Source organism: Trachypithecus francoisi, unplaced genomic scaffold (genome assembly GCF_009764315.1).
Source record: "Trachypithecus francoisi isolate TF-2019V2 unplaced genomic scaffold, Tfra_2.0 Lachesis_group4, whole genome shotgun sequence".
Taxonomy (NCBI): Eukaryota; Metazoa; Chordata; class Mammalia; order Primates; family Cercopithecidae; genus Trachypithecus; species Trachypithecus francoisi.
The window spans coordinates 51,958,210-51,985,172 of NW_022681469.1; the positions used below are offsets into that span (position 1 = coordinate 51,958,210).

General features: G+C 37.0%; 1 protein-coding gene and 1 non-coding gene across 4 annotated transcripts in view; both read right to left on the reverse strand.

The window, feature by feature from the left end:
* Positions 1 to 4,143: 4,143 nt before the first annotated feature.
* BCAP29 (B cell receptor associated protein 29) overlaps positions 4,144 to 26,963 on the reverse strand; it is a 42,260-nt gene continuing 19,440 nt past the window's right edge. For all 3 annotated transcript variants that reach the window (XM_033195083.1, XM_033195085.1, XM_033195084.1), the window contains 3 exons: positions 26,341 to 26,449; positions 14,290 to 14,390; positions 4,144 to 9,051 (listed from right to left, as the gene is read on the reverse strand). In XM_033195083.1, coding sequence (XP_033050974.1) covers positions 9,016 to 9,051; positions 14,290 to 14,390; positions 26,341 to 26,449 — 246 coding nt within the window. In that variant the 3' untranslated portion in view covers positions 4,144 to 9,015. The remainder of the gene's footprint in view (positions 9,052 to 14,289; positions 14,391 to 26,340; positions 26,450 to 26,963) is intronic.
* LOC117073918 lies at positions 23,349 to 23,492 on the reverse strand. Its single transcript, XR_004433458.1, has one exon. It is a non-coding gene; the product is annotated as a small nucleolar RNA U109 (small nucleolar RNA).

The window sequence follows — 26,963 nt, forward strand, 5'->3', positions numbered from 1 at the left end:
TGCAAATTAGTACAACTACCGTGGAGAACAGTTTAGAGGTTCTTCAAAAAACTAAAAATAGAGCTACCATATGATCCAGCAATCATACTGCTGGGTATATAACCCCCCAAAAGGGAAATCAGCATTATCAAAGAGATATCTACACTCCCATGTTTGTTGCAGCACTGTTCACAATAGCCAAGATTTGGTAGCAACTTAAGTGTCCATTGACAGATGAATGGATAAAGAAAATATGGTACATATACACAATGGAGTACTATGCAACCATAAAAAAGAATTAGATCCTGCCATTTGCAACAACATGGATGAAACTGGAGGTCATTATGTTAAGTGAAAATAAGCCAGGCACAGAAAGACAAACGTTACATGTTCTCACTTATTTGTGAGATGTAAAAACCAAAACAAGCACATAGGGATAGAGAGTAGAAGGATGGTTACTAGAGGCTGGGAAGGGTAGTAGGGGTTGGTAGAGGGGAGGTGGAGGTGATTAATGAGTACAAAAAAAAAAAAAGAAATAATGACTAGAGCATAGTATTTGATAACACAAGGTGACTATAGTAAAAATAATTTAATTGTTTATTTTAAAATAACTAAGACTATAACTGAATTATTTGTACAAAGGATAAATGCTTGAGGGAATGGATATCCCATTTTACATGGTATGATTATTACACATTACATGCCTGTTTCAAAACATCACATGTATCCCCATAAATATCTATACCTACTATGTACCCACAAAAAATTAAAAACTAAAAAAAAATTAAATAAAGAACTCCAAAAAATGTTTGAGGTTTTCAACAGGTTGATTACATTAACTCTGCCCTCCAATTCCTTGTCTAGAGGAAGATTATATGGAAGTAATGACAGTGAAGCTTCAGGACTTTTGGTACATCAAGAATATTGAAGTTGTAGTGTGTCCTAGGTAGAAAGGAGAAGCTAGGTTGCAGCCGAGAAGCATCCCTGGTGAATTGTCCCAAGAGATCTTAGGAGAAAGGTTTCTGAATTTCCAAACCTCCAGTTATTTGTTGTGATTTCTGTTCCTATTCTGAATAAATTCATACCTAATTTTGTTTTGCTAGTTTTGTATTGCTTTTCTTATAGAGAACTCCCCAGGTTGTATCTGCTCTAGGCCCCAAATACTGAGATCCACTCTGCCCTTGCCTTTTTCTTGTTTATTATTTATTTAATTTTTTTTTATTGAGATGGGGTCTTACCCCTTTACCCAGGCTGGAGTGCAGTGGCACAATCACAGCTCACTGCAGCCTCTGCCTCCCAAGCTCAAGCATCCTCCCACCTCAGCCTTCTGAGTAGCTGGGACTACAGGCATGTGCCACCACATCCGGTATTTTTGTTTTGAAACAGACATGCAATGTGTAATAATCATACCATGTAATTTTTGGTATTTTTGGTGGAGATGGGGCTTCACCATGTTGCCCAGGCTAGTTTCAAACTCCTGAGCTTAAGTGATCCACCTGACTTGGCCTCCCAAAGTGCTGGGATTACAGGCGTGAGCTACTGTGCCTAGCTGCATTTTTCTTTTTTAAATAGTTGTAGGCCAGTCTGGTGGCTCACATTGTAACTCCAGCACTTTGGGAGGCTGAGATGGGAGGATCACTTGAGCCCAGGAGTTCGAGGCTAGCCTGGGCAACAAAGTGAGACCCCCCAATCTCTACAAAAAATAAGAAAAATTAAAGAGGCTTGGTGGCGCATGCCTGTAGTCTCAGCTACTCAGGAGGCTGATGCGGGAGGATCACTTGAGTCTGGGAGGCCGAGGGTGCAGCGAGCCGTGATCGTGCCACTGCATTCCAGCCTGGGCAACAGAACGAGACCCCATTTTGAAAAAAAAAAAAGACGTAAAACATCATAATATACATGCATATATACATACATAATTATTTTAATCATTGAGAAAGGAAAAAAAAAGTTGCAGTTAAGGTTCAAGTAACTAACAAAACACCCCAAACCCAGGCCCTTTTATAATATCAAATCTGCCAATGGGATTTGAAGTGAAATATATCTGTGTCTGGATGTATTTTAAGAATGTTTGTCAAAATTGTTTCTGATCCTATCACAATCTTAAGACAACAGGACACACTCTAAAGATGGGGAATGGGAAGAGTCATCTGAAAAGAATTTGACACACTAGAATTGAACTGAATTCAATTCAGATAAGCAAACATTAGTTGCATACCTGAGCAAATGGGGCTCTGTGCTTTCTCTGAGGTGGGAGAAGAGGGGTGGCAGGGGAATGACTGATTACAGTTGTTAAGAATAGGTATCCTCAGGCCGGGTGCGGTGGCTCACGCCTGTAATCCCAGCACTTTGGGAGGCTGAGGCGGGTGGGTCACCTGAGGTCAGGAGTTTGAGACCAGCCTGGCCAACATAGTAAAACTTGGTGTCTACTAAAAATACAAAAATTAGCCAGGCGTGGTGGCGGGTACCTGTAATCCCAGCTACTTGGGAGGCTGAGACAGAAGAATCTCTTGAACCTGGGAGATGGAGGTTGCAGTGAGCCGAGATCGTGCCATTGTACTCTAGCCTGGGCAACAAGAGCAAAACTCTGTCTGAAGAAAAAAAAAAAAAGGCATCCTTAACTATCTACCACTTTCAACACTGCATTTTCATTCCAGAGAACTAGGGGGTCCATCTTTGTTTCCCAATGTTTTTAATGATGTAAAATGCACTTACAAGTGGTTAATATGGTTAATACTATAATATGTAGTTAATACCACCTAACTATAAACTTACAAGTGGTTAATACAAGCAGTTAATACAGAAGAGGTTGTGCTAACCAATCACTTTTAAATGTATAGTTCGGTGGTATTAACTACATTCATATTGTTGTGTAACCATCACCACCATCCATCTCCAGCACACTTTTTACTTTTAACACATTTTAAAATTCCATCAGATTTTTGTTTTTAGATGAGGAAATTTATGACTGGGCATCAGTCTTTGTATAATGTTCAGAATAGCTTACCATGAGAAACTGTTAAAAGTTCTTCACGTGTATCAACTCATTTAATCCCGTCAGCAAGACTTTGAAGTAGAGTCTAAATCACCTTAAAGATGAAAAAACTGAGATGCAGAATGGGTAACAAATAAAGCAGATGAGATTTGAACACAGGTAGTCTACGTATGTAACCACTATGTTCTATTGATTCCAGAGCATTTTCTGCCAATAAAGATTCTCATGAAATGTCGCCAATAGGGGATAAGGTAAATACCTTGTCATAGGGGGATGGGTCTCATCCACCTTTTCTGCTCTCACATACTGGATTGTTATGGCAGCCTCATTACTAACACTGGTTGCCTGGGGCAGGAATTCTCACTGGTGGTAGTGGTAAACAGGGCATATGAGTCCCTGTGCTTTGAACAAACCGACCCCCGCAGGTCATGTGTATGTGACCTATGAGAAGTTGGTTGTAGAATTCTGTTGCAGAAGGATATTTATTGGTGTAGGGGGAAAGAAAGCAGGTCACAAAAAAGTATGCATAAAAACAGGTGTGATCTTATTTTTGTGAATATTTGTGTGTATATATATGAAAATTAGACAAACAGCTATTTTTTTCTTTCATTTCTACATTTACTATGTATTGATTTTGTTTCAAGGGGAAAAAAAATCAACAAACTTAAAGTTTCAGCAAGTAAACCTCTATGGAGGGTTATTCCAGGAAGCCCTTGGCTGAGAAGTGGTGCTCCAGGAGTCTTTGGTGCTCCAGGAAATTGACAGCCCTTGGGAAAGACCGAAATTCTTTACCATGGGTGGTGCTTCAGGGAGAACAACGATTTCTGAAGGAAGCCTGGCTAACCAGGAAGACACCGGTTTAGGGGCCAAAGCCAACACTTCAAACACATTTTTTGCTCAAATTTAGGAAGAGAGCTGATCACCAAGAAGTTGGAAACTTTTTCCTAACTTGTTTACACATCAAGCTGTTATGTGCTATCTTTGTATACATAGTGTGCCTGAATGTCCTTGAGGTGTTTGTTGTTGTGGTGGTGTACACCATACTAAAGACAAAGAGGGAGAAGAGATTTGTAAACTTTTATGATGTGAAATGCACAGTTATTGTGAAGGTGCAATGCGTGATGTTGATTAATAATGGTTAAGTCAAATATAAAAAGTTGAGCATGCAGAGACAGTAGAGGATATAATTTTTAATTAAGATCCCAACATAAAAGGCAAAGATACAAAGGTTTTGTGCTGCATAGGACAAACATTTATGGCTTTTTATTTATGTCTAGGACATTGAGACAATGCATTGCAGTTATCTGGTGTCATTCACAGCAATTCAGGACAGGTGTGGTGCTTATGGCATCAGGGACACAGCCTCCTTCTTGTTGCTCCACTTTGCATGGCCTCAACCTCATGATCTAAGATAGCAGCATCTATGTTTCAAGCAGCAGGTCAGAGGAAGAGAAAAAGAAACTGGCCCCACATGACAGTCCTACCTATTTCCACTTACATACAAGGAGATGGAAAATGTTGTCTTTATGTTTGGCAGCTGTTTATAAAACAAGAAAAACTGGAGCATGTATTAACACATGTGAATGAAACAATGGATATTGGGGGACAACCAGTACCCTCTGCCACAAGCATCTATTGCACGATGTCTCCACCTTGGCAACACATTCTGGGTGAGATCACTCTTTGTTCCAGTCCTGTGCATTGTGGAATGGTTTTACAGCATCCCTGGCTTCTATCCACCAGGAGCATTCCCTTGGTTACGACAACCAGAAATGTCTCTAGGTATTGCTAAATGTTCCCCTTAGGATGACCTCTCCACTTCCCGTTGAGAACCACTGATTTACTGTCTGCAGAAACTGTGTTAATCACTGAAGAGACAAACCATAAATGAGATCATTTCACATGGCAATAAGTGCCATAATGAAAATAAAACAGGATAAGAAGGCAGACAGGCCTGGGATGCAACATTTACTACATGCAAATGTCCTGACAGGGTAAAGAATTTGGCTTGTTGCAAGAAGAGTCAGAATGCAGACATGTCAGGATCTGAATCCTAGGGAAAGAACAACAACAAAAAGAATACAGGTGTGATTGGCAGAGCAGGTGGACTGACTTGAGGCTGGAGAGTAGATGGGAGCCTGGTGAGGTCTTGGTGTTTGATCTTGGTGGTTTGATCTTTACTGCAGTGGGAAAGAATTGGAAGACAAGCAGGGAATGACATGATCAGTGTTTTTTTTTTTTTTTTCTTTTAAACCAGGTGGCTGCTGAGGGCATGTATATGAGAGAAGCATTAGAGAAGATACAGGGAGATGAGGAGGTTGTCATAGTCCATGTGAGAGATGATGATGGCTTGCAATTAGGCAGTGGCAATGGCAATGGAGAAATACTATTGAAGGAGAAAAGTAACTAAGACAGGAGATGGTTAAGGCTATCTTTGACTTATCCAAATGGCTAATGGGGAAGACGGAGTGGTGTTAAAGGGTAATTGTTTTCCACATCCCTTGAAATGCAGTTCAGGCCTTACAGATCTGTCCTGTATGCTCCTGTATTAATTTACTATGGCAGCAGTAACAAATAATCACAAACTTCACGGCTTGAAACAATAAATTTATTCCCATAGTTCTGGAGGCCAGGAAGTCCCGTATCAGTTTTATGGGTATCTAGAGACTCTGGGGAAGAATCTGTTCCATGCCTCCTCCGGCTTCTGGTGACTGTCAGCATTCCTTTGCTGCAGCTCCATCATTCCAATCTCTGCCTCTGTGGTCACTGTGCTTTCTCCTCTGCTGTGTGGTAATATCTCCCTTTGCTTCTATCTAAGCATAGATGTAGCCGCATTTAGGGCACACCCAGATTATCCAGGATAATCTTTCCATCTCAAGACTTTAACTTAATCACACCTTTTGCTATAGAAGAGAACATTTCCAGGTTCCAGGGATTGGTATAGGGATATCTTTTGGGAGGTCATAATTAAGCCTACCACAGTTCCTAAAGTGTTCGAAATCATTTCTGGTGCAACTAATAAGGTCGTGTTTGTGTAGCGATCAAAGCAGAAAGAAACACTGTGAAAGTAATTTTAAAAATGCCATTCAGTAATGTTAAAAAAAGGAAAAGAATTTCATAAGTGGATTTTCAAGATTACTAAGAAAGGGATGAAAAAACACAGGAGGGTTCCATGGACTTTAGACAGATCATCCTAGACATTAAAGTCAATGCTTAAAAGCATGGTTATATTCACACATTGTATAGTGGGCACTCAAATGCACAATGGTCTGTCATGTTAGTAGGGCTGGGCATTAAGATAGGAGGGACAGCGAGAAGGCAGTGGACACTGGAATGGGAATGCAGAACTGAACCAGCCCACAGAGGCAGGGCAAGACAACAGGTTCAGGTACATCTAAGTAGCTGTGGCTAGCAGGTCCAATGATGAAGCAGGAGTGACATGCAGGAAAGCAGTGATCACGAACAACTCCAAGAATGGGTAATATTTAGAGATCCAGGCAGGCTGCTGGCATCAGGCTAATATCTCAGAAAGTAGTTAAACTTTAGGCTCTTGATTGGGGTTCCAGGGCAGGACTCTGTCACTGAAAGCGAATCCTAGTTCTCAGCATACTAGGATAAATAGCCAAGAGAGGAACTTAGGCCCTAAAGAACAAGGCATGAATCTAATTAGCAGCACTGGGGTCCAAGATACTAGCTGGACAAACAACAAGGATAACTCATCCCAAGTTCTGGAGTGCTTATCCAGAACTTGCTAAGTGCTACTTCCTAAAGACCAGTACCTCCAGGCAGATTTGCAAGTAGGAGGAAAGTCTAATAATACTTCATGTAATTCTGATGGAAAAAGGCAAGAATAACATTCCTGTGTTTGCATTTATAATACAGCCTAAGACATACAACATAAACAAGTCATTATTGACAATGGGAAGTAAAGTAATTTAACATGCAACATAATTAAGTCCATGAAATAAATATTTACTTATATAATACAATTTTCTAAACACCACCATTATTAAGGAGAGTACTAGGAAAAACTAACAAACATAGTATGTGAAACAGTTGGGTACGGTGGTAAAGGGCACAGGCTCTGGAGCCACAAGTGACTAATACATTGCAATATTTTGTTTAACAAATTATAGCTGGTCTGCGTATAAACAGAAGAGCGATATCTGGGGGATCAGGATACCTAAATTCTAGACTTACATCCTGGCCCTCAATCTAACTATCAATGTTGCCTTGGAAAAACTGCTCAAACTTTTGAGGTCCAAAGTTTCAGACCTGTAAACTTGAGAGGGTTGAGGTCTTAGGTCCCTTAAATGTAAACTTCAAAATGCTTTTTTGGGAATCTTTCAAATCTTCAAGCTTTTCAAAGTCCACCCAGACTTTCTCCTTACTATACAGTCTGAACAACTTTGAGAATCACCGTATTATCTTTGTTTATATAGTAATCCTGATCTATATTTTATTATTCCCATTTTGGAGACAAGGAAATAGAGGCCTAGGCTAGCATGGCTAAATAAGCGATAAAGCTGGGATTAGATTTTAACTCTGCCCATTTTAAAACTGTGCATTTTCTACTTTTCTGTATGTTATTCTGATATTAGACTTAATTTTCACATAGTAGGCTAGGATTCCAGGCACTCAATATCTATATATTTACCGAGATAGATCTTACTTTGATATTTCTAAGTCTATACTTTGAGCTAACATTTGTTCAGTTCTCTCCTATTTCAGCACTCCCTTTTCTTGTTATTTATGGTGTTGTCAGCCCATATGGTCTAACTCCCATTTCTTACTCCTGTTGAACGTCTCCTACATGTCTGTTTTTTAGCAGTAACTCCTGACTTTTATCTGAAATAAAATTTTTATGTACTTGCTCATTTCATCCACTTTATGATGAAAAAAATTAGCTAGGTGTGAAGTTGGTACTAAAATTTTAATAAACAGAGGACGAAACAAAGACAAGAGAAATAAAAACTCCAGTAATTATTTTCCTTTTTTTTAATATTTAGGTTTTTATGAGACAAGGAAGATGATTTCATGTCTAAACACTGGAACAACTGAAATCATATTAATATTATAATCACTGTCATCGTCTAAAGGAAATTCTAAATGAATATTTGAATGGAAAAATAGCATTTAATATTTAACTTTCAGAATATAGAAACATTGTAGAAAGACTGTGTGATACCAGTGTATGTATTTTTGAGGTAATATTTATATAGCTAGTTACTCTCACAACCAAGGGAAACAAATACTGCTTTCTGGATATGTTCTACGTTAACTTGTCAAGAATTCTACACTGTTGTAAAATAAATGCAGTTCAGTGGTATAGCAGTTATACAAATATGTGTAAACTCTATTACTAGATTAACTTGAAACAGTAGAGTGGTTACTAATTATGTGTTATTAACAAAAATATCAACAAAAAACAGACCAAAATGTGCAGGGGCACAATAACAAAAATATAATTATCAATATAGCTATCTTATTAGAGTAAACCATAGTATCATCAGGCTTAAAAAAAACTAAGGTCATTGTTTTTTCTGACTCTTCCTTATAAATACAGTGGATAACTCTGATCAGTTATCCTTATTTACATTCCCTTGTACAAATTTGCTGATATTGAACACTATTTTCAAACACATCATCATCTGATTAAATAGGTGATCATTACTGAAAACTCATCAAAGCTTTCAAGGCTATTAATGGTTTCGTGCAACTTAAAACTTCTAATTTTGGAAGTAACCGGCCAAGGAATTTTTTCCTTTTATTGGTAAACAGCCACCATATATCAGTGACATTATCAATATGTAAATATGGTATTTAACATGCTTGTATTTTTCTTAAGAGCTGGAATACAGACTTCACAATATATCTGAAACATCATCAAATATTTTGATAATGCCTACAATATAATCTATGTGTGACATTAAAAAAAAATACGAACTGGTCATAGTGCATTTTTCTGAACTTAAATTTCCTAGAGGCTAACATAACAAAATTCTCATTTTGACACAGTATATTGCAAGTGTCTTTTATAAAGTTCACAGTCTTTTCTTGTTGCCTCTTTCTAAACGATCCTGTAAGGAAAAAAAATATGATTTATGTAGTACAGCAAAGAGAAACAATTCATAGACATGACAAGGACTTTTAAAAAACATTCTCTCTTCTATGTATACTTATAAAAATAATTAAATGTGAAAAAAAGGATTGAGACAGTCTAAAATTTTAAAAACTATAAAATTTGTGGTTTTTACTTAGGAAAAAGAACACTCTTGGTAAGTTCATTTTTCCACTTGCCTTAATCTATTTTGCTTTTGTTTCACAGGTTACACCAGGAAAACATGATTTCTAAAATTCCCCTACTGTTAACCCAATTAAGCTTTTTGGCAAACGAAAAGAAGGAAGGGACAAAAATCCCAGCTAGGGTGGTTTTGATTTTGTCCTTCAGATATTTGCCAACAGAACTGACTTCTCAAATTATACTCGGCTGATCATGTTATAAAGACGACTATAATACATCATTTAAAACTGAAGGAAAATGGAATAGAAATTAATCTTAAGAGATCACTTGTGCTAAGAAAGTAAATGTCTACATCAAGAAAAAGATCTCATAAAATGGGGTTGCAGAGTGTTATTGCTTGTATAAAGAAGTTCGTCAAGCTCTTGTTCAGGCTCAACATTAATGCTTCTGTAGCAACTTTAGTAACATTAACTTTTGCAATCAAATAAGACGACAACAGTACAGGAGGTAAACATACTACTACTTTCACAGGTTTACAGGTGTGGCCCCTTTTGATAAAAATCAAAGCTTTAATGAAGCTATTATGGACAAGTCCCTTAAGTGATGGCTGATTTTCCAAAATGAAATTTAAAAACTGGCAGGTGCTGATGCTTTTGTGCAGCCAAAAATCTCTAGTTAGTTCTGTTTTTCTTTTTTCAGAAGAGAGGCAGGGCAAATAAGGAAAGGCAAAGACTACATGTTTTGAAGGGACGGTTTTCTAATATTTATTTAGTGCCTATAACAGGGAGGAGATCAGATGGGGAAATCCAAAAGGATGTAAAATATGCAAATTGGGATCTGTTTACAGTAAGGAAATCAGCATTTCCCTCTTTAACCTTTGTTTCCTTAATATTTTAATAATCCTTTGTTTTATGATTGTTCCACTGAAAGTATGTCAACTATGTAAAATTCAGAAAGTTAGTTCCAAAGAACCTTAGGATATAATTCAATATCTAAGATTAGTTTGACAACAGAAGTAAAATTCATGAGGACAATTTGATAGAGCTTTTTACCATAGAGGGTCTATAACTATCTTTTGCTTCTCAAGCAGGGCTCAGATGGTGAACACTGAAACTCAAGAGTTAAAGAAAAGGGTTCTCGGCTGGGCATGGGGGCTTGCACCCATAATCCCAGCACTTTGGAAGGCTAGGGTGGGCGGACTGCTTGAGGTCAGGAGTTCGAGACCAGCCTGGCCAATATGGCGAAACCCTGTCTCTACTAAAAATACCAAACTTAGCTGCACATGGTGGCATGCGCTTGTAGTACCAGTGACTCAGAAGGTTGAGGCACAAGAATCGCTTGAATTGGTGAGGTGGAGGTTGCAGTGAACTGAGATTGTGCCACTTACCTCCAGCCTGGGTGACAGAGTGAAACACTGTCTCAAAAAAACAAAACGAAACACAACAAAACAAATGAACAACAAAAAAAAAACCCCAGAACAAAACAAACAGGGCACTCGATGATATCTAAATCTGAGAAACTTATACAGGGTCTCATATTGGACAATGGTTGGGGGTGGGTAGGTGAAGGAAAAAAATGTAACCAATCAGGACATAATAAATAGCATTCTTGATTAGAAATATATAAAGTGGCCGGGTGCGGTGGCTCAAGCCTGTAATCCCAGCACTTTGGGAGGCCGAGACGGGCGGATCACGAGGTCAGCAGATCGAGACCATCCTGGCTAACACGGTGAAACCCCGTCTCTACTAAAAAATACAAAAAACTAGCCGGGCGACGAGGCGGGCACCTGTAGTCCCAGCTATTCGGGAGGCTGAGGCAGGAGAATGGCGTAAACCTGGGAGACGGAGCTTGCAGTGAGTTGAGATCCGGCCACTGCACTCCAGCCTGGGTGGCAGAGCGAGACTCCGTGTCAAAAAAAAAAAAAAAAAAAGAAATATATAAAGTGCTTTCTTATACAGGATCTGCTTTACTTTTCATAAGGTATTATAACCTTTATTTAAGTATTAAAGTACCTGAGGAGCACAGATGTCAAATGAATCACCTGTGGGTTACAGAAGTGGTATACTATGGAGCTGAGATTTTGTTTTCCTTCAAACAGAGATATTACGGGAAACTGGTTTTAGAGGTGATGAAAAAGTATACACATCAAACAGGGTGGTAAGGCACCTCTGGGATTATCAATAGTATAAAAGCCACCACCACTTCTTGGGCTGGAGGGATGACGTTATGGAGCCCAGGTGTGAAGGCCAGTAATTAGAAGCTGCCCAGTGGGACTTGAGACCATGGAGGGAAGGAACTGGAGCCAAAAAGGAGAAGGCCCCTACAGCGGAGAGAGTAGAAGAAATCCCCGGCTTTCTCCTTCCTCCTGCCTTCAGTCTTCTAGTGCCTGCCACTGGCTAAACCTGCCCAGACTGAGTCAGACAGCAAGGAAGCTTTGGAAACAGACCTCCTAGAGATACAGAGTAAAGCAGTGGTGAGAGGAGAATGGATCTAAGAACACAATCCAATGACCAGCAAAGGCCAAAGAACATAGTGGTTAATGACGGAGGTTCTGGAGAAAGATTCTCTGACTTTGAATGCTATCACTTTCTAGCAACTTTGGGTAAATTATATAACATCTCTGGGTCTCAGTTTCCTCATTCACAAAATAGGGATGTTAAAATAGTTTCAATTACTGAGCTGTCATGGAGAGTAAACAAAACAACATATATGAAGCCCTTAGCCAAGTGCTTAGTCCAGAGCATACTCTCAACAAATGTCATCTAATAAATATTTCAAAAATTGGATACAAGCAGAAATTAGATCAAGTCCTAAATGTGCTATCAGACAAGGCCCTACTGTTGGCATGGTGTCTGGCATAATCTGGGACGAGGTCTTTTCCACGGAAACAGGTATAACAACTATGTTCTTGGGAAGGAATCACTCTTTTTTTTTTGAGATGGAGTCTCGCTCTGTCACCCAGGCTGGACTACAGTGGTGCGATCTCGGCTTACTACAACCTCCACCTCCCAGGTTCAAGTGATTCTCCTGCCTCAGCCTCCCGAGTAGCTGGGATTACAGGCACTTGCCACCATGCCTGGCTAATTTTTTGTATTTTCAGTAGAGACAGGGTTTTAGTGTGTTAGCCTGGATGGTCTTGATCTGACCTCATGATCCGCCTCGGCCTTCCGAAGTGCTGGGATTAAAGAAAGATATGAGCCACCATGCCCAGTCAGGAATCACTCTTAAAAGCTTTCTACATCCTTTACCAAGAATTCAGCAGCTCCAGGCTGACTGTGGCTTTTTTGCGGGGAGGAAATGGGTTGAGGAAATCTCACTGTTACATACATTCTTCAGAATTGAGAGAACCAATGGCTGTTACCACAATGGAGACATTCAACAATGGATACTGGCCATAAGAAATTGAGGGCATACTTCTGGTTTTCCATTCTCCATTCAAGGATCTAAGTATGTCTGACATCACGGCAAAGTCCACTAATGTCGATACTCAACCTGTAAGAGTAAACCTTAATCTCACAAATAGGGGGAAAATGTTGTATTTCTAGGCAAGAGGTCTCTGAAGTGACTTCTTCATTTTCCAATGTGGATCTTGAAAGATACCATGGAATAATGATCATGCCCTGAATAGGTCAGCCATTTTAGGATCTCTATTTTCGAGCTGGGGAAGGGGTGGTCTTGCTGACAATCTACCTATCTGCTCCAGGCCATGTGAACTGAGCCCTTAGTGTTCCTGGGATTGGAGCATACAGGGTATTCACCCTTCTCTGGCTACTCTGTCTCCTGCTATTGTCAAAGTAGGCTAGTTAAAACAAACATGCAAACCAAGCGGAACTATCAGATTACAAACATGTGCTTTAGATTACTTCATGACTGGCTCTAAACCAAGGCCAAAGTTGTTGGTTGAGAATAAGTCATTCTTTCAGCAAAATTCCTACAGATGAAGTAATACAGATGATGATGATAATAGCTATCATTTCTTGAGTGTTTACTGTCAGGAAGGCATAGTGCTAAAAAACCTAAACATTTTATTTAGTTCTCTTAACAATCCAGTGAGCCAGGCATCATTATTGTTCCAATTTTATAGATGAAAGAAGTGAGCCCCAAAGGGATGCTATAACCTGCCTAAGATAAAAAAACCTAGCATGCGGCCAGGTATAGGTAGGTATTCCAGGTATGTCTGACTCCAAAGTCCATGAGTATAGTGCCTGCTTGCCTTGTGCCAGGAACAGTGCTGAGCCTTGGAGATACCATGACCATTAAGATGCAGGGAAATGTGTACAGTGAAATAAAAAGCCATAATTTGTAAAAAGGCCTGACTGAAAGCCACAAAGGCTGCCAAATTTTGAAGACAAGCCCAACCAGTCTGTCTTGGGAGAAACTGGGAAGGAAGGCCAGGGCTGCCTCTGGAATGGTCTCTTTCCCAATTGATCAAAGTGTGGCTGGGAAATCAACTCAGGTTACTGGCTGGTAGCAGAAGGGGAGGGAGGAAAGACAAGCCTAACAGGGATGAATGTTTCTTTTCTTGGATTAGAGAGAAAGAGAAAGAAAACCTATGGCCCAGATCTGACTTTGTGGCTTTAACAATGAAACATTTTTTTCCCCATTTCCATCTTTCAAATCAACATTTGGAGGTAAATAATATATTTGAATGCTAAAGTCTTTGGCCTGATATGTCTAAAACACTGAGACGAGAGTAGTGTGATGTGGAACTTGAAATTCTGGCCTCATTTTGGCATGAATATGGCAAACATCCCAAATAGCAAAACTCATCTTTTCTAGAACCAGTCTGTTTTCCAGTGCTGCCATTTTTGTGGCTTAATTCTTTTGCTTAAAAGTTCACCAAAACTGGAATGCTGTAAATATGCACGTCAGCAATTCCTTATAATTATGTTGTATTTTCCTGCAATGTACTAATCTTTACCCTCTAGGTAAAAATCTGGCTTATTTAAATCATTTAACAAAGTCAGGATTAAGTACATCATCTTGATTAGTTAGGGACAAATAACCCAAATAATTTACTTAGGTAATTACTATTTCAAAACATTTAGATGCATAAAGTGCATGTCACACCCACCTGAAGTTCAGAGTGTTCTTTAAGGAGTTGATCATATTCTTTCGAAAGTCTCTCTGACTGCATCTTCATTTCCATCACATCATTTTGTGCCTTGGAAAGGGCTAGAAAATATCGAATAGAGTTCTATTTTTATTTCAAAATAATTTCAAATTTATAGAAAAGTTACATGACTTAAATAGAGAACTCCTGTATAGTCTTTACTCAAATCCACTGTTAACATTGTGCTACATTTGTTATCATATTCTCTCTTCACACACACTATTATTTTCTTGACTCATTTGAGAATAAGGTGCAGGTATCATGCCCCTCTACTCTTTAATACATTTCTGGGAATGTACTTCCCAGAAACAAAATATTATCTAACATAACCATAGTATAGTCACCAAATTTAGGAAACTTAATATGAATACAATACTATAAATCTAATTTACCATCCATATGCCAATTTTTGGAACTGTCCCAATCATTTCTTTTTAGCATTTCTTCCACTGCCAGTCCAGGATACAGTACTAGATCACATATTGCATTTAGTTATCATGTCTCTTTAATTTCTTTTAATCTGGAATAATTCCCCACCATTATCACAGCCCTCTTCTCCCCATCTTTCATGACATTGACATTTTAAAGAATACAGGCCACTTTCAGATAGAATGTTCTTCACTTTGTTTTTGTCTGATGTTTCCTCATGATTAAATTCAGGTCATACATCCACTTACATATGAATATAAGTGATATTAAATGCTTTTCAGGGCATCCAGAGGCCCATCACATCCAAAGTTTCTCTGTCCCTCACTGGTTTTTCCATTTTATACTTACAGTTTTAACCTCTGTAACTAAAGAAGCAATATATAGGAAGACAATTTAGTCTATGTAAGCATCCTGCTCCTCAAGATAATGGCACACAAGAATTACTATATATTGACCTTTGCCTACCAAGGAGCTACAATGTCAGCAGATTCATGTCCTTAGAAGTAAAAAAAAAAAAAAAAAAAATATATATATATAATATATATATATATATAAAACAATACATTGTGAAGAAGGTACTAATGAACAAAATATGTAGAAGAGCAGCACAAGATGGGTCAGCAAAAGTAAAGTTGTCATACTTGAAAATTTTATCTCATATAGTGCTTTCAGAAATCATTTTTCCAAACTCTGGGAATCCTGAAGTAGCTCTATATCATCTGCAGCCTTCAGAAGTTCTACATTTGGAAGTCTTTTAGGGTAGGAGTTTAAGGGAAAAAAGCAGAATTTATAAATTTAAAAGCTACTTTTCTGGCACAATGAAATAAAATTATAGGATCTAGTTATAAACAATCTTTTCTCTTGAGAAGTCATCATATAGGCATTTTTATATAAATACATAAGCCATTATCAACTAAAATGCTTTTTGTATCAGTATTTCTAGACAGTATTGTCAAATGTTCTACATAGTTCTACATCTGTGTTGTCAATACGGTAGCCACTACTTAAATGTGGCTACTGTGAACTTTAAATGTGGCTAGTTTAAGTGAGGACCTATATTTTCAATTTAAGTTCAATTAAATTTAAACAGCCACATGTAGCTAGTAGCTAGCCATATTGGTCAGCACAGCTCTGTAATTTCTTCCATGTTCCTTCTATAGCTGCATAATTCTAAATAAGGTATTTAAAGATTGATTTTGACAAATTTAATTGATATCACTTGCTAAAGGTATGAGTCAGGCATGGAAGATGCTTTTGGGGATCGTTAGATTTCATTAGGACCACCTTCACAATATAAAGAGTTATATATTAGTTTCCAATTTGGGTTCTACAAGGCATTTCCTACAGGCTACTTGAAAAATATGATGCATGGTGGTGTTATCTTCAGAACTCAGCAAAAAAGTTTAAGACCCTGGATTTCTGGTACATAAAATGCACAGTAGATTCCACAACCTAATAATGGCTGACTAGCCTGCAATGGTGTCTTTTTTTTTTAAGACAATGTCTTGCTCTACCACCCCAGTCAATTTTTAAATTTTTTGTAGAGATGAGGTCTCACTATGTTGCCCAGACAGGTCTTGAACTCCTAGCCTCAAGCAATTCTCTCACCTCAGGCTCCCAAAGTGCTAGGATTACAGGTGTGAGCCACTGCCCCGGCCTACAATGGTGGTTTTAGGAATGTTGTTGTTATGGTCCCAATGCTTGTCTCTCCATAAAATTCATGTGTTGAAACCTAATTACCAATGTGATAGTATTGGGAGGCGTGGCTGGGGAGTGATTAGGTCATGAGGGTGGGGCCCTCATTAATGGGATTCATGCCCTAATAAAAAGAGGCCCTAGAGAGCTGCCTTTCCCTTTCCATTAGGTGAGGACATAGAAAGATGGTACCATCTATAAATCAGGAAACAGGCCCTCACCAGAGGCCTAATTCACTGGGGCCTTGATCTCAGACTTCCCAGTCACCAGAACTGTGAGAAATAAATTTATGTTGTTTATAAGCTACTGAGTCTATAGTACTTTCTACTAAGACAGTTGGTCAGGCCCTTGTAATGAACAGGAGTTGGTCTTAATGTTAAAAATGATTTATACTTGAATTTCTGACATTAATAAATTATTTAATAAATTTAATACATCTTAGATATCAACCCAGTAGTTCCTTTTCAAAAGAAGCTACAAAACCACTTGTACAGCCTATCTAGGAGTTTCTTCTGGTTACTACCAGTATAAAGCTATTAACGGAACAAATGCAGACAAATACTGCTTTCCTGCCACTTATTAAGCCAGGGTATGAACTGTGTTTCTTATTTCATTTTGTATTTCAGCGGATATTAACAAATCTAATGAATACTATCACTCCAATTAGGGGAGGCTATTATTGTCTGGACACATCCTGGACTGTTTCCCAGTCCTTTATCTCATTTTATAAAAATTATAATATTGTGTTTTGGATGCCTTCCACCTCCTTTTGCAACTGCATCTGTAACTAAGGGATTATATAAACTTGTTATCTGACATGTGAATATGCTTGTTTTATTTTGAGCCATATTATTTTGGAAACAGCATATATAAGAAAAATATTATTGGACAAGGAGGCTTTAGATGATACATCTAAGTCGCTATTTCAATTTTCTTAACTGCAAAAATGGGCTGCTATCACTTGCCAGTGGCTTTATGGAAATACTGAGATATTTCATAAGAATATTGGCTAGATTCAATAAGAGACTGTTATGTCCTAGGTTACGGTCCATTAGATATTTTTAAAGGCACATGCATCATTTGTTAATATGGAAAATAACTTCAACTATGTTACAGTGACACATAATAAGCAAAAATATTTGTTGCCTTTCCAAGTGTTAAATGTTCACTTATGGAGCTATTTACACAGTGAGAGGAGCAGGTGAGACTAACGCACCGTGTAAATGTATTGTATCACTATGATTTCGACCAGAGATAACAAACACTGCCAGTTAAGCTCTGCCAGGAAATGGAAGTTTTTAGAGGTGTTGGCATGACAGCTAAAGTTGGGCCTTTGTACAATAGCTGTAAGGATTGAGCCAGAGGAAAACATATTTTATTTGAAAAATTTCCAAACGTCTAGTGTTGGTTTCTTTCCAATTTATTTGGTTCTCTTTTTGAGAATTCAAGAGTGTGATACACTGGAGCTATTTAGTATTTAATCCTCACATGTACTATTCCTTTGCCAATGATCACTTATTGGATTGTTAATCTACAATAATGCTTCCAAGATACTTGGCAAGTAGACACACAAACTTCTGCTCAGTAAGGACATAAATTGTGGCTTAATTATATTATCATTTTTTTGTACATGCTTATATTGTCAGGTCTGTGTAGGTAAAGGTTTATGTTTTATTCATCACTTCAATCAACACCTAATCTCTTTTAACCTCATACCCATCTGTTGATAAAGTTTGTTGATTCACTTCCTTTATAGCTCTCCAGTTCATACATTCCACTCCAGCTCTGTGACCACTGTCCTCATTTCCAGATTAGATTAAGTGGATTTCTCACATAGTTGCCCAGCTACTTTAATCCATTGTCTATAATGCTGTCAAAGTGATTGCTCTCATGCCTAAAAACCCTCTAAGAGTGCCCTAAAACCGTTAATACACAAACATGGCATATGAGGCCCTTCATGATGGCTTCTAGGCCTACTGCTCAACTCTCTCCACTAGCTCCATCTTATTTTACACTCCAGTTGCCTTGAGCTCCTTGTAGTACCTCAAAAGTGCCATATTCCTTTGATAACAACCTGCTCATTTTTGTTATAACATCTTGTCCATCTCCTCCTATTTCATCTGGCTAACTAATGTCATCCTTCAAAATGTCAAGAAAGTGTCCTTGATCTCCAGTGTTGGCTTCTACTACAACTCAAGTTTCACCACAGCATGTATTGAATTGAAGGGCAACTATGCCCTTACTAGACTATGGACTACTCAAAAAACAGAGCTGTGTCTTATCTGTCTGTCTGAGTACTTAGCATATTGCCTAGTATTGGTAAGTGCTTGAAATATGCTCTTTGAAGGAATGAAACAATGAATAAATGAAAAATGTAAGCTTTAAGCATTTGAAAAATTCACTTGTGTGTAAACAGTTCACTTGGAAATGATAAATGTCAGGTGAACAATACAAAGTGTTACTTTAGTCACCTGATAGGAATCTTGGTTGAGACAAGATAAAAACACCTTCAATCTAAAACCAAAATACTCAGGATAGCTGTAACAAAGCAAACAGACCATTCTTGAAATATTTCGATGAAAATATACTCATGTTACAAATATCTCATACTACTTCAGAATCAAAAATAAAATATAAATAAATAGTACCACAGAATCCAGCTCAATTAAAAAAAAACCCTGTACACTGATTCTAAGAATGGGACAGGAAATGTGCAAGATAAGCCTGGAGTATCTTATAATGTCAGAAAGTAAGCAAGTGCTCCAAAAATGAAAAAAAAAATCAAAAATGGAAATATGTCAAAGGGACACAGGAGCCAAATGAAAGACCTCCCAATGGCGAATGCTGGACAACCTGAACAATAAACTAAAGTAGTATTAAATTATAACCCAAATTATAAAATAAATACCTATTAGTCCATACTGACAAACAAATGGTAGAGAACTGACAAATCTGTGCAGAAGAATTCCAAACAATTTACACAGACACTCTACTTTCAAGGAGGTTGAGCATAACTTCCCTTTCTTCTTTTTTTTCTTTTTTTAATCCACCCATTTGCACAATGATCTGAAGTGTGGGCTGTGAACAGTGATTCAAAAAGATTAGAGTATGGAAAAAGGAGGCAAGAGTAATTTTACAGTTCAGAAACTAGACAAGCACTATTTTAGCCAGGTGATCAAGGTCAACATAAAAAACTGACAAGTTATGTTAATTAATAATATGTACTCCTGATATAATGTGATGAAAGCTGGCACATTACCTCTGTGACTTTCAAAACCTATACAAAAGTAGAAAACATGGAATCCAGGCCGGGCACAGTGGCTTATACCTGTAATTCCAGCACTTTGGGAGGCCGAGGCAGGTGGATCACGAGGTCAGGAGTTCAAGACCAGCCTGGCCAACATGGTGAAACCCTGTCTCTACTAAAGGAGACTGCTCTTTTTCATTATAAGCCTTGTGTTACTATTTTGCTTTAAAAAAAAATATGTAAAACTTTGATAAAATAAAAAAAAGTAAAAGGTGCTCCAGATAAATACTCCCTTTTATAACAAAGGCTCTCAGAGCTGGGAAGACCTCTAGAGATCTAGTACCATTTTTTATTTCCCTAACATAATTATAATGAAAAGAACATGCTAATTTCTTTACTCAAATCATTTCTCTTCTTCTGCAAAGTTTTATTATTCCGTATCAATGGATATCAGTGGTTCTAATAAATGTTCTAAACAGCCACGCTCTAACACTAATGAGAATTGGTTCTACTTACTGGCATATCCTCTCTTCTCCCAATGCTCTATATTTAAGACTTGTGGTCTCATTTCACACAGCACACTTGTGTTGTGAGCTAACAGATGCATAAAACCTGCCAGATCCTGTCCTAAAGATCCTAAGATTGCATGAAACATTCTTCAAAAGTGATGAATATGGCTTAATTTATCACCTGCTGAACTTTCTAAGTTTGGAGAAAGGGAAGTTACTGTGAAAATATTTTTCTCATGAAAAATAAATATAATTTTAAGGGTCAAAAAGCCAACAATGAAAACAGTTCTTGATGGTCAGTTTTGCTTAATTACATTATTTGGAGATATATAATAGACATTAAAGTTTCACTAGTCCGGTCTCTCATTTTACAAGGGAGAAAACTATGGCCTAAAAAGAGTCAATGACTTCGCCAAGATTACCCAGTGTATCCTCAGATTTTGCAACGTAATTCATATAACTTAGCAAAAGCTATATGAACAGCTTCTAATATTTAGGGTCTACACACAAAGTAAAGTTGGAATATGGCCAATTAATTAGATAATTCAAGCCAAAAAACTACCGCCCTAGATTACCTGGGTATTTGGGAGAGGTTTTTTTTTTTTTAAATTTTAAATTCTTTTTTACAATAAAAAGCTATCTTTTTCATTAAGCAAAATAAATTCATTGTAGAAAATAATTTAAACTCCAGGAAAAAGTCATTTGTTGTACATGATAAGGAAAACCACAATTAATAGTTTAGTGTTTTTTCCTAATTGAAAGTTTTAAAACTAGAGTTGTCCAGTTTAATTTTTGTACCTCACTTGGCAATAAACATGAACTTGCCATAAGCTGTTATCATTAGAAAAGTATTTACCATGAAGGATTGTAGTAAACATGCATATCTAGGTATGGAATAAGACAGTAGAAAAGAACACCAAGGCATTCAACGTAATCATCTCCTTTGATCTCTTAGGGGCTACATCAATGGACCCCTTAACCATACAGCATTATCATTCACTGCACCTAGTGTGACACATCGACTTCTAACAGACCACTCTGCTTTTTGCTTTGCTCTTCTCACTCAGAACAGTAGTATCATGTCACTCATTTTTCTGCCATTCCATGTCCATCAACACATTTAGAGAATTGTGCTTGATTACATCTTTATCACCTGGAACATTCCTTGATTCAGTATGCATTTAGCACTCTCCACTTATGTTTTTGGTAGACTAGCCCATGTTTCACACTGGGGAGGAAATGAATCCCTTTATGTATATATGTTTGGTTCACCATCTGGACTACAAGCTCTTCTGAGAAGAAACTGTTTTCTCTTGCTTTAATGTCCCTCTGTAGAGATTATAAAAGCTTTTCCTCAGGGTAGACATCGCTATGTTTGCTAGTACTGTGAATAATATATAAGGTATCTTTGAATTTCTGTCTTAATATCTTCCTTATAGCTGTTCCTCCTGGTTACTGAAAGACATATAGTTTATTTTACGAGTATAGGCCTTGATAACAGATAAGAAGCTCACAGGAAAGGGAAACGTCACAACTAAATGCGAATGTAACAGGGAACCAAACAGGATGAAATATCACCATTACATATTAGTCCAAGAAAAGTAGTCTGACACTGAGCAAACCCTTTTTTCTGTTTTGACAATAATATCAGTACGTGAAAATAACACAGAGGTGAACTAATAAATACTAATAAATCCTTTATTTACCTAAGTAAAAGGACTGGTCATGAGTTTTATTTGCTTTAAGTAATTAAAATACTATTAATTATATATTGCCTATTGGCGCAACCATCAAATAAACTATACTATTATTTCTTAATGCAGAGTTTTTTTTTTTTTCAGTTGATACAAGAAGGGAAAAAGATGTCAATGAAGCAGAAACTTCCAGACATGAAAACAAATAAGAAATAATATGTTTTTTTCTTATTTAAATCACAAAAGTGCATTAAAAGGCAACAAAGTAAAAAACAAAAAACAAAAAAAATCATATGACCAAAAACAGCAAACTGTTTTTAAGCATTAATAATTTTAAAATAAGCTGGTGGCTTTGATATAACTGTAGGTAAAAGATATCCGAGTTCATGTCCATAAAAATTTACCACTGTAAAACATGCTTAGGGTAAACTTTTAAAATTTATTTTTAGATGAATATGTGGTTCATTTGTACGAAACTGGAAATCCTATTGTTTTAAACTTGTATACAAAGCTTATATCTTATTCTTAACACTCAAGAGGCAGGAATTTAGGGTTTTGGGTATATAGAACGGCAATTCCCCTGTAATTTTCTATCTTGTCTTGATCTCCAATTTCTCTTGAAAAGCACTTCAGCTACTTTTCACTATCTGGTCCCCATGTTAACTGGCAATAAAAGGTAAAAAAAACTTAACTTCTTCAAGGGTATTAAAGTTGGTCTGTAAAACGTAATTTTAGTTTTGTTCAAGGTAAGTCAAGGTGATATGAAAGCATTTATCCAGGAAGAGAGTTTAATTATCATTATTTTAAGTAGAGGACTAAGGGGGTTCTATTTCCTGGTCCAAATCTAGTATGTCTATTGTATGCTGCTAATACTTAGGGACCCATAATAGGTCTTTATACTCAGTTTCTGATTTGTTAGTATATGCTTTAAGAAATTTATTTAAAGTTTGCTTTATCCTCAAGAGGCATTCTTTTTAAGGAAAGTGTTAATTATGCTCCACATTAAATGACTTTACAATAAACGAATTACTTGAAAAGTTCTTTTAAAAATATATGAGGCCCAGGCACAGCAGTTCATGCCTGTAATCCCAGCATTTTTGGAGGCTGAGGAGGAAGGGCTTGAAGCCAGAAGTTCAAGACCAGATGAAGTAGCAAAGTGAGACCCTGTGTCTACAAAAAATTTAAAAAATTAGGCAGGCATGGTGGTGCACGTATGTAGTCCCAGCTACTCAGGAGGCTGAGGTGGGAGGATCGCATGAGCCCAGGAGTTTGAGGTTGCAGTAAGACATGACTGTACTCCAACCTGGGCAACAGTGAGATTCTGTCTCAAAAACAAAACGAAACAAAACAATTGCTGATGAAACAAAGAAGGAACAAAGGAAAGCAGGAAACAAAAAGAAAGGCATCATCAAGCAATTTCCCCCAATTACTGTTTTCTCTTTTCCTTTATGTAGGAGACATACACTGCTAATTCGACCTTTGTTACAAGATGGGCAGCCCTAAGAATTCCTTCTAAAATATGGCATGCTTTTTATATCTATATGTATTCCTGCTTCTAAAAGAACGAAGAACAGACATTTCCACATGCAGCTCAATCACTTTTTAAACCATATTTACTTTTATCATTGCTTGGATGCATGCAATGACTGAATGCTACATATTTCTAGTTACAAGAATAAAGGAGGCTGGGTACAGTGGCTCACGCCAGTAATCCCCAGCACTTTGGGAGGCCAACACGGGCAGATCAAGAGGTCAGGAGATGGAGACCATCCTGGCTAATATGGTGAAACCCTGTCTCTACTAAAAATACAAAAAAATTAGATGGGCGTGGTGGCGGGCGCCTGTAGTCCCAGCTACTCGGGAGGCTGAGGCAGGAGAATGGTGTGAACCCAGGAGGCGGAGCTTGCAGTGAGCCAGATCCTACCACTGCCCTCCAGCCTGGGCGACAGAGTGAGACTCCATCTCAAAAAAAAAAAAAAAAAAAATGAATACAGGAAGGTATTCATTTATGAAAATAAGTAGTTTTCCTGGAAGAGACCTTTAAAGCCAATCTCCTTGGAAATCAGAAGGTTTTTCCACTAAATACAATGTCTGTGCTAGGGTGATATTACTGCATGGAAGCACCGCTAATAGTTTACAAACTCTGGTCAAAATAGGAGTTGGAGGTTAAAAACTGAAGGTGTTTGCCACAACTGATAGAGTGTTCTTAGTAGCTGCCTACAGAATGCCACTTTTTAAATGTGGGCTAACTAGCTTAAATAAACATTTGTATTTACGTTTTGTTTCCACTAATACACTTGGGAGAAAATGTTTCACTTAGATTTAAGTAATATGAAGGATAAGAAAATTCACATGGAAAACACCCTATTTTCCTGTAAAAAAAGAAAACATTGCTTTTTTACTCAATTTTCAAATATAAGATCCCTTTCTAAATCTTTCTTAAGCCTTGTCACCTTAACACCCTCAATATTTAGAAATCGGTGAATATTTTTGAGTGGTACTGTGCACAAAGTATTGTACCACTGAATTCATCCAAATCATGCACTATTAATTGATATATTTTCTTAGTTCTTACCTTACTGAATTTAACTGGTTTAGGTCAACAGAACATGACCGAGGAAACACTCTCTTTAGAAATGGAACTTTGATCTTCTCAAGGTCATTACAAATGTTAGTTTTTAAAAAAACATAGAGCAAATAAAATGTGTTCATAAAATATATCTTGCCAGAACCAAACAGGACACACTCAAACAGGTAAAATCTGCCTTTACCTGAACACTAATTCACTTCGAAAGTATCTCTGCAGTCTATACTTCAAACACAGAAGCTGGTATCACTTGTTATCAGATTGTAAACACAATGCTTACATTGTCAAAGAGTTCATTTTCTCTAAAATCTGATTTTGTCTTTTAAAGAAATGTTCATGTAATACTAAGTTAAGTTTTATGCCAGATTTAAAGAGTTAAAGCTCAAAATATCTCAGAGCTGGAATTTTTGAAAGATGAAAAGAGAAACTAAATTGAGCAGGGTTAAGAAAAGTACACATACACTCTTGTCTCTTTTATTTTTGTACCACCCTGCTTACAACATAAGAAAAGAGATTCTTGGTGGATACAGAAGAAAGAAAGCAGGATTTTGAAGCAATATTTTTGTGTTTTGGAAATAGATGGTTTCATTCTTCAAAAGAATTAGTAGCTATATTTTATGCAGGGTTAAAAAAAGAACACTAGTTTCTCTTCTGAAATGTCTGTTGTAAATGGTAGGTAACTGTTAAATTCATTTTCATATAAACAATAACATTTCTTGATCATGTTCTAAATCTTTTGGAATTACAGAAAAGGCAACAGTACCAACTGAAAGATTCTTGAATTTTGGGCTACACTATGCCAACTACATAATATACCACTTTGTCTATAAGGGTAATTTATTTTTTAACTTATTGCTTCTGAACTGTCTTTTTTTTTCACTTGAAGTAAAAAGTAGGAACGTGACTAAATAATTTTGTATCGCATAAATATTCTCCGGTGGATTTTTGTTCTATTTACAGAATTAGCTTTTATTTTTATGTTTTCCATCTCAAATTCAACTACATCTTGATTGAAGTAAACCCTTTCCAAACAATGTACCTTAACACCAACTGATGGTGAGGTTTCTCAGTGTCTGGCCAACATAAAAACCTATCTGTTGTATGCAGAAATGTTGCAAAGTGTCAAGCCACGAACTTATACTCAGAGTTTTCTGGGATGACACTGAATTTGGGGTATCTACTTTTCTGTGCTATGCAGATGCAACAAAAATAATTTGTTCTTTGACTAAGAAAAAAACAGTAGCAAAACTTTTTTTTTTTTTTAATTTAGAAGAAATCGCTGCCTTCATGGAAATGGAGTTGGGATGCTCCACTTCAAGCCTACACTGCAATGTTATGTTGGAAGGAGACACTCAAATTCTTAGCTGACATCCCAGGTATTATTGCCTACTCTGTGCCTATCTGTCTCTTTCAAGGAATGCTTTCTTTATGTCTAACAGGTAGAATATATTAGTGCTTGAAATAAACAATATATTTTCTTGTAAGAAAACTGTTCCCCTGCAATTGCTTCTCTGAGAGGAGGAATATATGATGATGGAAAAATGTGATTCATTTTATAAAAACACATTTATAAACAACTTTTTAGGAACATAGCTCTTTTGCTAAGGCAAGAACATCTGTATTTACAACACAGATGTTAAACACCTACATGTTTTTCTGTATAACAGAGCATGTTTCTTTTGGCTGACACAATGTTTTATCTTCATATTTGAAGAAGAATTTATAAATAGGTCATTCTTGGTATCTTAGAAGAACATTTAGGCATTAGTTTTGTTTTAGGAAAAACAGTGAAGTGTACAGCATAAAGTATTCTGCTAGTCTTTTTACTTTTTCACATGTACACAAAGTTACCATCTGAAGTCTTCCTTAATTCAGTTTTCAGTTTCTCCTGGTCTTGTACTAGTTTTTTATTTTCTGCTTCCAAAACACATTCTTCATCTTTACCATGGCTTTTCAAAATCTATTGCAAAAGGGAGATACAGGAAGAAATAAGCTTAAATTGCAATAGCCAGACGTTCTTACAGAAAATGAGCTGAGTAACCTATCTAAAATTACTATTCTATAATTATTCTTTGTCCTTTCCAGAATTTTATAGTTTTCTACAATGTACTTTTGCTGACAGAAACTTAATATTTGGCAAACACACAAAAAAGATTTCTTATTATGGCTAAAATCTCTAAAGTGAACATAATAATTTAAAATAATGTTCTCAAAAGTATTTAGGTAAATAATGTCAGTCTTTATCAATTAATGAGAAATATAAATCTAAGGGGAAAAAAACAGTTCTGAAGATGATATTAATTAGAAAACCATTATGTTCTGATTGTAGAGCTATCTACTCAGCCTATTTTTATACAAACAAATTTGTAAGAGAAGAATATGTCAGAGTGGAGACGGGTAAGTGGGAAATGACGCCCATTTCTACAGCTGGAAAATTCTAATTTTCACCGAATAGTTTCCAAATTACTTTTATT